The following is a 12,330-nucleotide window of genomic DNA, read 5'->3' as shown; positions in this document are numbered from 1 at the left end:
AGAGAGAATCTTTTTTTTATTTTTATTTTTTACTTTTATGTGTTTATTAGCGAGAGAGAGGGTGAGAGAGAGAGGGAGAGAACACAAGCTGAGAAGAGGTGGCAGAGGTAGAGGGACAAGCAGACTCCCCACTGAGCAGGGAGCCTGATGTAGGGCTCCATCCCAGGACCCTGAGATCATGACCTGATGCCCAACCACCATGGCACCCCGAGAGAGAGAATCTTGAGCAGGCTCCACGCTCCATACCCTCCCTGAGGGGCAGGATCTCACACCCCTGAGATCATGACCTGAGTGGAAATCAAGAGTCGGAGGCTTAATGGACTGAGCCACCCAGGCGCCCCCCACCAGGAATCTTTTGAACAGCTGCTGCTTTCTGCCAGTCATTGAGTTATAATAAAGAAGGACAAAATTTGGATAAAATTTGTTTACTGTTTCCCCACGGCCTGAAACAGTGCCAAGGAGGCACATAAGTGCTCACAAAAGTATTTATTGGATGAATGGATGCATAAACTCGGATTTATATCTGCTTTTCACAAGCTGTGTAACCTCTCCTATTACTTGAGTCTCAGTTTTCTCCACTGGCAAGCGAGGATGGGGAGACAGTTCCTCCTGCCCCGCAGCTTTATTATATGGGTTAAATGTGAATTTATGTGTAAAAAAATCTGTGGCAACAGTTGAGTGGGAGTGAAGAACAAGGGAAAGGAACTGCAGTTTGTTCGTTTGTTGGCTGGAACTTTTAAAAGGGGGACAGAGATGTGGGACATATGAGAGATGAGACATGAAAAGGTAAACTGGGTCCACTTTGGAAAGACCTTGGGAACCCAGTTGAGGAGCTAGTGCTTTACCATGATTTCCCTGGGAAGTGATAAAGAGTCGTCAACAGAGTAATGACATTTCAAATTTACATTTTTAAAGGTTACTCTGACTGCAGATTGGAGGATAATGATAAAAAGCTAGTTATCATTCCAGAGAAGGGTTGAAGCTTAGTGAACTGGGTATCTTCTGCTCTGCATATCTTTAGAAATGCAAATTATACTTTCATCTGTCTACTATCCATAAAAGAAAGGGAGCAAATAACAGTTCTGCTCGGATTACATCATCAGGCCTAATTTGAGATACCTTGAGGGAGTGTGTTGGTCATTTTAGAAGACTGGGCTTTCATCAAGTATGGTCTGAAGGAAGAGCAATTTGCAGAGTCTTACCACTGTGAGCATGAAGGGGAGAGAGATAGCTAAAACCTTTTTACCATTTCATAGGACTAATGCTCTCGTAGCTTTAGGATTTTCCCAAAAGTCATTAGCAGTTAAAACCTTAAAAAAACAAAAAGATCTAGCCTTGTCTTCCACTGCGGGGAGGAATGGGAGACCAGGGAGATTTGGGGGCTTTGAAGCGAGGCCGTGGTAGTGGGGATGGGACAAGCATGGCAGAAGACCCTCAAAGGATAGGTGCGGAGTGATGCTTGCCCATGAAGAGGGAGGGAAGCTGAACTGGAGGGAACCCAAACAACAAACTGGTAGACATTTGGACCTGAAAAGAAGCTTCGAGGCTCAGCACCATAAGGGTCTAAGTGTGGTTTCCCTTGTTGTTTTCCCATATAGTCATACTATGATGGTAGATACCAGATTTTGAATACTGAAATGGGAGTTCCACTTTCTATATCAAAATTGTCAGATTCTTGGAATATATAACCCACGCATATTGTTGCAGGCTGCCATTCATCACCTAATGCGAAGAGTCGGTAATTTCAAATTTAATAGAAGAGCCTGGTACTAATGATGCCACAGGTGATGTTTTCAATTAGCAGTGTTTTAATGAGATTTATAGGCTGGTAAGAGCTAATCCTGTAATGTAGGAAAAAAACTGAGAAAGCAGGCCTATATCTGGCAAATCTCCTGAGGTGGGGCTTTGCTGATTCGGATCTCTTTGATTAAACTTGTAATATCTTACGAGTTTTCTGGAAGTAGATTTGTATCTGACATTGGTCAGATACTTTTCAGCTTCCAAAGTAGTAAGGCTTGCAGACAAGTTTGAAGTGAGAAGGTTTTTTTTTAGTGACTTTCTAAGCTAAAGGAAAATAAAAAGCACATTGCTCTAGAAGTAAGTAAGTAGTAATTGGCAAATAATTCAGCAGAGTAGAAATGAGGAAGATTCAGAGACTGGGGTGGGGGGAGAGAAATTAGCTTCATTTTGGGGTAAACTTTGAGATATACGTAATGAATGACGACTTTCAAACCGCTGGTCTCTCATAATTGTGAAGAAATAGAATGGTTCATATCTAGAAGTACTTCTTAAAGTGCTTAAAGAACAGTAAGCCCAGAATTGAGATCTAGAAAGAAGTTTTAGAAGTACTGTTTCTAAAGAGAGACTTGTCGGATGACCAGTATCTCTGTCGGGGCAGTGTCCGCATAAAGTCCGACGTGGTGTTTTAGTCTGCTGCTCACTTGCCTTCTAATGTCCTACCCACTGGACAGTCTGCACCCCAGGTTTGAAGTTGGAAGGGCGTCGTGGAGTTAGGCTGCTCGGGGCAGAGTTGCATAAAACACCTGCTAGAGATATACTAAGCCTTTCTGAGTTACATCATTTTTGCTCTATATTTTAAAATAATTTATGCTTACTTGTAATACTGTAAGGACAATGAACTGGAATGTAGGAAAACAATAGGTATTTATAGAATAATGCAGTATGATTTATTGCTGTGCAGAGATAGAAATTTAGACAATGATGCAATACTTTGTAAGGGGACCTCATCTATAACTTGATTATTGTTCTAGCCCTGCCACCTAAAATAGACCCAGAAGATAATAGGTGCTCAAAGACATTTGCTGAATAAATGAAAAAAAAAAAAAAAGATTGAAGAGATTTAGTGATTCAATGTCAAGCTGAGTGTTTCCCTTTAGTAGTTGGCTTTGGTGATATATGCATATGCATAGACCTGAACAAACTCCCTTTCCCTTAGAGATGATGTTTCAGGATGGCTCAGTGAGGACCTCTATAAAATCAGATTTTGGTATAGAGAGGTGGTCATCTTAGATGACAGAGATCAAACCCATTTCGTTGACTTATTAAGACATAGCATTTAGTAATTAAGCTCACGATCTCCCCTCCCCCTTCTGATTTAATTGGCACAGGATGTGGCCTGGAAAGAAGTTTTAACCAGCCCCCCACCCCCGCCATGATTGTTAATATGCACCCAAGGTTGACAGCCACTGATATTTATATGCCTTCCATAGAGACCTGACTCCTTTTAATTTAGTTACGCAGTCTACAAGTTACGGCAGAAAATGACTTGAGAACTATTTTACTTCCAAATATTTTCTGACTTAAAAAGCAGAATCGGGATTGCAGTTTTTAAGACAGTCTTCAGTGCTACCATACTGGCCGTTGAATTTAGCATTGCTCTTTGTTGCTTTGCAGTGAAGAGTTCTGTGCTCTATGAGTTTAAAAATGAGAGAGCCAAAGGGGAGCTAATAAGAGCTACTTTCCTGTTGGGTACCGTCTGTGTTTACTCTTTGTGTGAGTCTGTATTTGGTTAATTATCTGTTAGAGTAGATCTCTTCTTAAGTAGCTGAATGACAGTCCGATCTGGAAGACTTGTCTTTTATTGTGTTAGTTGTTTGTTTTGTTTTGTTTTGTTTTAAGATTTTTAAATTTAGGGCAACCCTCTCGGGTCCCCTCCCTCCTGAGAAGCTTTGTACTATCACTTTACTATCACTCAATAAACCTTGGTTTGCTGCCCACCAAAAGAAAAAAAAGAAGATTTTTTAATTTATTTGAGAGAGAGTGCGTGGGCAGACGGAGAGAGAGAAGCAGACTCCCAGCTGAGCAGGGAGCCCAACTCGGGGCTCCATCCCAGGGTCCTGGGATCATGACCCAAGCAGACACTTAACCAACTGAGCCACCCAGGTGCCCCTATATTAGTTTTTTGAATACTGTTGAAGGGACTGTAAATTAATTTAATTTAGTGCAAAGTTTTTTTTGTTTTGTTTTTTTAAGATTTTATTTATTTATTTGACAGAGAAAGAGCACAAGCAGGGGGAGAGGGAGAGGGAGAAGCAGGCTCCCCGCTGAGCAGGGAGCCCGATGTGGGGCTCAATCCAAGGACCCCAGGATCATGACCTGAGCTGAAGGCAGACGCTAAACGGACTGAGCCACCCAGGCGCCCCTTTAGCGCAGTTTTAAGGAAAAGATGAGCAGCAGTGGTTTCAAACTGCTGGTTGTGGTCAGCATTTTACAAACTGAAGTCAAATAGAAAATACCAACAGTAAGAAGTATTGTTTTGTGAAACTTGTTTCAGTTCTGTAGACACGTACTGGGTCTTAATATAAAAATGACTAACTCGGGGCTCCTGGCTGGCTCAGTTGGTTAAGTGTCCAGCTCTTGATTTCGGCTCCGGTCATGATGTCAGGGTTGTGGGATTGAGCCCCACGTCAGGCCTTCTTAAGATTCTCTCTCTCCCTCTTCCTCTGCCGCCCACCCCCAGTCACTTAATGTAAATGGTATTCAGACAAATTTGAGGGACGCCTGTGTCTCCCTTTGCCTGCCACTCCCCCTGCTTGTGCCCTCTCTCTCTGACAAATAAATAATATATTTTTTTAAGTAAAAAAGAAAAGAAGAAAATTGAAAGCCGTAGGACTAGAAAAAGATGGAGGAAAGAGGTGGTCGTCCTATTATTCTCTTAATGGGGCCAGACTCTCTTTTTCTCTTACTGTCTCACACTTTTGTTTTTTTACCCAGTTGCTTATTCTTTGGATCTAACCACATTGTTCAAATTCTTTACTACTGTTTCTTTACCAGAAGAGTGAAAATAAGTGTGTTTCATTGGCAGTGTAGTTTTTATAGCATTAACCTGTTTTTTAATTAATTTATTTATTATTTACATTTTTAAAATTTGAGTATAATTTACATACAGTATTACATTAGTATCAGGTGTACAACACAATGATTCCACTTCTCTGTATGTCATGGTGTGTTCACCACAGGTGTAGCTGCCATCCGTCACCATACAACGCTCTTACAATATTACTGACTGTATTCCTTACGCTGCACCTTTTATCCCCGTGACTTACTTGTTCCATAACTGGATGCTTGTATCTTCCCCTCCCCTTCACCCATTTTGCCCATCCCCTCCCTCCCCTCTTCCCTTTGGCAGTCATCAGTTCTCCACAGGTCTGATTCTGCCTTTTGTTTGTTTACTCATTTGTTTATTTAGAGTCCAGATATGAGTGAAATCATATGGCAGTTCAAGAAGGTTCCCCAAGACACAAAAGTGAAAGCTGACTATCCTTAAAGATTACTCCCGGGGTGCCTGGGTGGCTTAGTCCGTTAAGCGTCAGACTCCGATTTCTGCTTGGGTCATGATCTCACAGTCATGAGATTGAGCCCTGAGTCTGGCTCCATGCTCAGTGTGGAGTCTGCTTGATATTCTTTCTCTCCCTTTCCCTTCTGCTCACGTGTGCGTGCACGCGCGTGCTCGCTCTCAAAATAAATACATAAAGTCTTAAAAAAGGTTCTCTCTCTCCCTTGCCCTCTGCCCCTCCCTGCTAAAAAAAACCCAAAAACCCACAACAACAAAGAACAAGGCTACATTTGGATCACTCAGATTTCATTTATTTCCATTTCTCCCCGAAGGTCTGTGTCCAGCATTTGCTGTGCTATAGATAGGGACTGTCTAGCAACTGTTTAGTATAAGTTAAGCATAAATTGAAAAGAACTTAATAAATTGGTTAGGGGAAGTGAGTACAGGATGGAGAATAGATGATATAAACTTTGCGTTAAATTGTAAGAACTAAAAAGATGTCCCATTCATTGCCTATTACTGAAACATGGAAGACCAAAGGGCGGGGGAATAAAAGAAAGAAGGAAAATAATTTCACTTAAAAAAATTGATACATAGTTTCTAGTACTTAGAATAGTGTCTGGCACTAGTAGGTACTCAATAAATATTTGAACGAATAATTGAAATTTTCTTTTTAGAAAGGGAGTTACCAGTACCTCAGGAAACTTGTGTTCTACTTACCGGCTGGTTCATACCTAGTTTAGAAGAATGTATTCTGAGAGTGTAGTTCATTAGAATCATGTTTGGCTAAATAAGATGTGGGCTTTTTCTAAGAATTCAAAACCTTGTATGTTTTGACTTTAACTGAGAATACCATTAATTTTTTTTTTTTTTAAGATTTTATTTATTTGTTAGCACAAGCAGGGGGAGCGGCAGGCAGAGGGACAAGTAGGCTCCCCCCGGAGCAAGGAGCCCGATGTGGGACTCAGTCCCAGGACTCTGGGATCATGATCTGAGCCAAAGGCAGCCACTTAACCAACTGAGCCACCCAGGCATCCCGAGAATAGCAATTTTAGAAATTGTCTATGTTAAAGAAAACGACAGTGATGAGTCTTTTGGATTTGGTATACAGAAGAGTTTGCATGCCTAGATGTTGTCCGTGCCTTTATGATGATTCATTTAGTCCTTGTTTTGTCATGGCAAATACTCAAGGGTCAAAATGAAATTAAAAACAACAACTGCGTAGACAGGTTTACAAGCCAGTCGGTCTAGCCAGTGTATAGGCTTGTGTAGTTACCATTCGGCTGCTAGCTTCTGTAGCAGATGCTGTGGAATAGACGTTGGACTATAATCACAGGGCAATAGTGAGATTTCCGCCTGCTAGAGGCTACTGTATACCAATTACTACTTTCTAATAATCCGTAGGAACCCTAAGCTTATCTCAGTGCAGCTGCTAAAACCCAAACAGCCTCAAAACATTTATTCTTTTTAGAATAATAAAATAATAGAATTGATTTGGAGGAGATAAAGGTCAGCTTGTCCAACCCTGAACTGATGATTAAATCTCTTTATGGAGCAGACCTAACAAGACTTTGCTTCAGACAAACATCCTCATTTCCTTTACTTCCTCTTCAGATGGCATGACTCCAGGTCCCCTCACTCTTTACTTAGATTCCTAAAGTCCTCTCTCTCTCTCTTTTAATTTAAAAGATTTTATTTTTATTTATGAGAGAGAGTGAGCGGGGGGAAGAGCAGAGGAACAGGGACAAGCAGGTTCCGCACTAAGTGCGGAGCTCAATGTGGGGGTCGATCCCACAGCCCTAAGATCAGGACCTGGGACAAAACCAAGAGTCAGACACTTAACTGAGCCACCCAGTCGCCCTTTAAAGTCCTCCTTTTAAAAGTCCGCGCTCAGAACTAAGCACAGTACTCAAGTGTAGTCTGATTTGCATAGAGAAGAATGTCATTTCCCTTATCAGACTTTGTTTTTAACAAAACCTGCTATCAGCATTTTTGGCAGCCGTGTTACACCGTTCATCTCATTGAAATAGATTGCAAAGTCTTAGTCTATCTCACATGTATTGGCCCATTTTGCTGTTTTTAGTTCTAAGTGCGTGATGTTATATTTATCCTTATTAAATCTTACCTCGTTAGATTTAGCCTCCTGTTCCAGCCAATTAGAATTACTTTAAAAGTTGATTCTATCGTACGGGATATTTGCTTTCTCATCCTATCATTTATATATTTGATCATCGTCCTCTTCAGTGTCCTCATCCAAGTCATTTTTTCTTAAAATTTTTAAAAAAGATTTTTATTTATTTATTTGAGATAGAGAGCAAGAGCAGGGAACAGAAGGAGAAGCGGGTTCCCCACTGAGCAGGGATCCCAATACAGGGCTCGATCCCAGAACGCCGGGATCACACCCTGAGCCGAAGGCAGATGCTTAACGACTGAGCCACCCAGGCGCCCCCAGAGTGGGTTTTCCTAATCAATGCTCAGTTTACCTCTGAGAAGGAGTAGACTTTTGAATTTCCAAAATTGTTGCTTGCTTAATCTGTTACTGTTTTGCTATAGACAGGGTCCTAGAACTGTGCTCACCAGTGACCTTTAGCCTCCATCTCTAGGAATGTGGAACTGAATGGTGCTCTTGCTCCCACAGCAGAGAAAAAGAAATGCAGTGTAGCAAGAACATGAGTAATTCAAATATATTTGAGGTTTTTGGATCTTAAAATCTCTTTTTTTTAAAAGGTTTTATTTTATTTATTCGACAGGGAGAGCCACAGAGCACAAGCGGGGGTGGGGGGTGGGGAGGATGGCAGAGGGAGAGAGAGAAGCAGGCTCCCCGCAGAGCAGGGAACCCCCTGTGGGCCTCGATCCCAGGATCCCGGGATCATAACCTGAGCCGAAGGAAGGCAGATACTCAACCGACTGAGCCACCCAGGCGCCCCAAGATCTTAAAATCTCTGATGAGAAAATATAGTTTTGTGTATTTGGCTGTTTTGTGTTTTTTTGGTGTTTTTTTTTTTTAAGATTTTATTTTAAAGATTTTATTTATTTATTCGACAGAGAGACAGCCAGCGAGAGAGGGAACACAGGCAGGGGGAGTGGCAGAGGAAGATGCAGGCTCCCAGCAGAGGAGCCTGATGTGGGGCTCGATCCCATAACGCTGGGATCACGCCCTGAGCTGAAGGCAGACGCTTAACTGCTGTGCCACCCAGGTGCCCCATGGTTTGGCTGTTTAGAGTAAGCTAATTTTAGGGGTAACTTTTAGAGTCATTTTTAAAATTTCAGCATCAGATTGCTTAGTCATGAGGGATTAGGTGTAAAGCCACATTATATTGAGAAGACTAGGGACTATTGCTATGTATTAACCTTGCTAGGCAGTAATATTTGAGAAGAAAAAAAAAAACCACCCTACATTCTAAAAGTTTGAGCTGTTGCTATGTTGCAAAATCCGATTTGCCTTGATTCCTGATAATCTTCCCTAATCTTTCAAGGCGTCGTCAGCTGTGGTGTATTTGAGCATGATAGGTATCCAGATACTTGTTGAGAATGATAAGGCAACAAAGTCTCCCAAAGACTAGCACCATGTTTCTGAAGTTTTGTAGTGTTTTGCTTTATTTTCTGTACTATTTGTTGTGGGAGGATTGGTAGCTTCCTGATTTTGAGAAATGGAAGAACTGGGTTAGTACTTTTCTAGGAAACCCAGTGCTTCCACAGTTTTATATAGTCTCAAGGGATCTGTAGTATGTTTCACCTGACAATATAGACAGAAAGAAGGATTCCTCACCTTCTCCACTCAACCCCAGTCCTTTGAGCAAAGCACACACACCTCCAGACCTCAGGGAGAGGAAAGCACCCTTTGCTTTTCTAGCCTTTGAAATACTTTTTAGCAACAAGAAACTTGTGTTTCATAAAAACTGGTTTGCATCTCAGGTGCCCGGATTCAACTAATAACCTATAGCCTTGCTATTTAGACACCAGCAGAAAGAGAAGTTTCTTTCTTTTCTCTTCCCTCCCCCAGCGCCCCCCCTTTTTTAAGCATTTATGCCATTAAATGTTTATTAATCCTATGTGGATTGTTAAGACAATAATCAGAAAATTTTCTGCTTATTTTGTTTTCCATAAGAATTTATAATGTTTCTAAAATTTATAGGCATTCAGCCATTTTCCTGTCAATGGTGGTTTTTGCCTGAATGTAATGATTCTGTAATGTTTGGGGAGAATGTCTCCTGCCGAGGGTGCGTATAAAGAATTGCCATGTAACCCACACACTTAGCGTTCTATAGAACATTTTTATCTCCCCAGAAAGTTCCCTTGTATATCATCCAAGTCAGTCTCTGCCCTGCCAGGAAACCACTGTTCTCCTTAGCTTTGCCTGTTTGAGAACATCATATAAATGGAATCATACATTATATATTCTTTTTATCTAGCTGCTTCTGTTCAGTATTATGTCTGCGCGATGCATCCATGTTGTTGCATCCGTTTGCTTTGCTGACTGGTATTCCATTGTGGGAATATGCCACAGTTTGTGCGTCCCGTTCTCTTGATTACAAACATTTGGATTCTCTCCCATTTTTGCTTTTATGCTGTGAGCATTTATGTACAAGCCTTGAGTGGACTTATATTTTCGTTTCTCTTGGATAAACACCTATGAGTAGAATTGTTGGATCAAAGGGCAGATAGATGTTTACTTTTATAAGAAACAGCCAAACCTTTTTCTAAATTGGCTGTGTTATTTTACACTCCCACTGGCAAAGGGTAGGAGTTCTGGCTGTTCCACATCCTTGCTAGCTTTTGGGTTGTCATTCTTTTTCACTTTAGCTGTTCTGGTGAATACAGGTACAAATTCTATAAGTGAATCAAAATACATTTTTGTAAAAGATTATTTATTTGAGAGGGAGAGCGAGAGAGAGCGAGAGAGGGAGTGTGCGCACGCGCGAGCACGAGTGGGGGGAGGAGCGGAGGGAGAGGGAGAAGCGGCTTTCCTGCCAAGCAGGTTGCCGCAGGAGGGCCTCAATCCCAGAACTCCAGGATCATGACCTGAGCCCAAGGCAGACGCTTAACTGACTGAGCCGCCCACGCGCCCCTAATTTGGTACATCTCTTAAGATTCTTTTAAAGGTTCGTCTGGGGCGAATGTTAATCGCAGCAGTAGGTCTCCAGGATAGGGCCCAGGATATTCTTTGCCACTAATCCGTGGCTAGAGTTTATGAGGGAAAATTAATGTTAATCCTGTACATCAATTTTAGTCCCTTGTGGTTTCCAGAATATTTTCTCACATATTTACTCTAGATAGCAAATGTGATTCCCGTTTTATAGATGAAGGAATGAAGACTAGAAAGCTTGTCTAAGATTTGCCTAAGGCTTTTAGGGACTGAAACATAGCACTTTTAGTTAGTTGTATTCCACAGAATGTAAGCTGACCTTGAAATACATCCTGCTCATTGATTTGTCCTTTTCAAGTGGCTTCTAGGAATTCTGAATCTCGTTTTAGTCCCTAGAGTAGATCAGCTGATATGGTTATAGAGATACCTGCAGTTGGTGCCTTTCGAAGAACAAATACATTACTGAGTGTCCTAAATTGACATTTTGGAACTCTGCGTATAATTTTCAGAGCCCTTCTAGGAACCCCTGTGTAAACAGTTTTAGCAGTGAGTATCTGTCATTGCCCACGTTGTTGTGGTGAGGGGTGGTACAGCAGGTAGTCTGAACCGAATGGTTGGGAAGAGACTTCATCAAAGTGAGTAGTGTTTATAGTTTTCCAAACCGAATTGCAGTCACCTTGTCCAACACAAGTCCGCTTTTGCAACACGGTCGGCTGTTAACATAAGTTGTTTGCTTTATTTCAGTGATGTCCTTGCGTTGCCCATTTTTAAGCAAGAAGAGTCAAGTTTGCCCCCTGATAATGAGAATAAAATCCTGCCTTTTCAATATGTGCTCTGTGCTGCCACCTCTCCAGCAGTGAAACTCCATGATGAAACCCTGACATATCTCAATCAAGGTCAGCTGCTTCATTATTTGTTAGTATTATTGAAGATCTGATGGATTGATGATATTTTATTAGGTGTACTTATATGTAAAAAGTACATCTTTCTAGTGTGACCTGTCAGAGTTGAAGCCTTATATCAGAGATTTTCACTTTCATGTCATATTTGATGTATCTCACTGACTTCTTTTGTGTACCTGCCCAGTTTTAGCTCTTATCTCCCTCTTTCTTTCTAATCCTTACCCAGCTCTATTCACCAATTGTGTGACCTTGGACAAGTTACTTAAACTCTTTACATTTCAATTCCTTTATCTGTAAAAATGGGATTGATAATACTTTTGAGACTTGTATCGATTAATGATATAATATATGAAAACACTTAGCACTGTGCCTGGCATATAGTAAAGGATTATAGTTGTTACTAATACTAATAATATTATATTCAGTCAGCTGAATTTTATCCTTTCTGAATCTTGCAGAGTTAATTTATGATGAATATAATATATAGCTACTTTTTCTTCCAGGACAGTCTTATGAAATTCGTATGCTAGACAATAGGAAACTTGGAGAACTTCCAGAAATTAATGGCAAGTTGGTAAAGGTAAAAGAAAATGAAAAAATCATTCCTCTGCACAATGTCCTTTTACTGACCCTTTTTGGGTAATGTTCGTTTGCTTCTTTGCTACTACCATTTGCTGGCAGGGTGGTAAACTGTTATTTCTTTGGAGTGAGAGTGAGCCCCCCCATTCACATGGATTTTTTTCAGAGCTGCAAAAACAGAAGGCTTATTACTCCATGTCAAAGTTGTCTCCTGGTTCAGTGAAGTTCTTTGGGGTGGAATAGAGTGACCTCCTTGAGATTTTTAGAGAAACTCCAGTCTTTCATTGGATGTGTGGTCTAGTAGCAAGAAAAACAAAAACTACTGTTGACAAATAGCAGTTTCCTTAGTCTAGACTTACAGCAATGGATTCACAGCACAATTGGGACAGAGGAATTTGGTCAGCAACTATAAAAGTTAGTGGGAGGGATATTAATAACCACCTTCACAAAGTAAGAATAACAAAAGG

General features: G+C 41.0%; 1 protein-coding gene across 4 annotated transcripts in view; it reads left to right on the top strand.

The window, feature by feature from the left end:
• TFCP2 (transcription factor CP2) overlaps window positions 1-12,330 on the top strand; it is a 48,465-nt gene that overhangs the window by 20,401 nt on the left and 15,734 nt on the right. For all 4 annotated transcript variants that reach the window (XM_008704584.2, XM_008704586.2, XM_008704583.2 and 1 more), the window contains exons 2-3: window positions 11,127-11,278; window positions 11,788-11,864. In XM_008704584.2, coding sequence (XP_008702806.1) covers window positions 11,127-11,278; window positions 11,788-11,864 — 229 coding nt within the window. The remainder of the gene's footprint in view (window positions 1-11,126; window positions 11,279-11,787; window positions 11,865-12,330) is intronic.

Source organism: Ursus maritimus, unplaced genomic scaffold (genome assembly GCF_017311325.1).
Source record: "Ursus maritimus isolate PB19 unplaced genomic scaffold, ASM1731132v1 scaffold_26, whole genome shotgun sequence".
In the NCBI taxonomy this organism is placed as follows: Eukaryota; Metazoa; Chordata; class Mammalia; order Carnivora; family Ursidae; genus Ursus; species Ursus maritimus.
The sequence above is the reverse complement of the archived record's forward strand: the minus strand, read 5'-3'. Positions and strand labels throughout refer to the sequence as shown.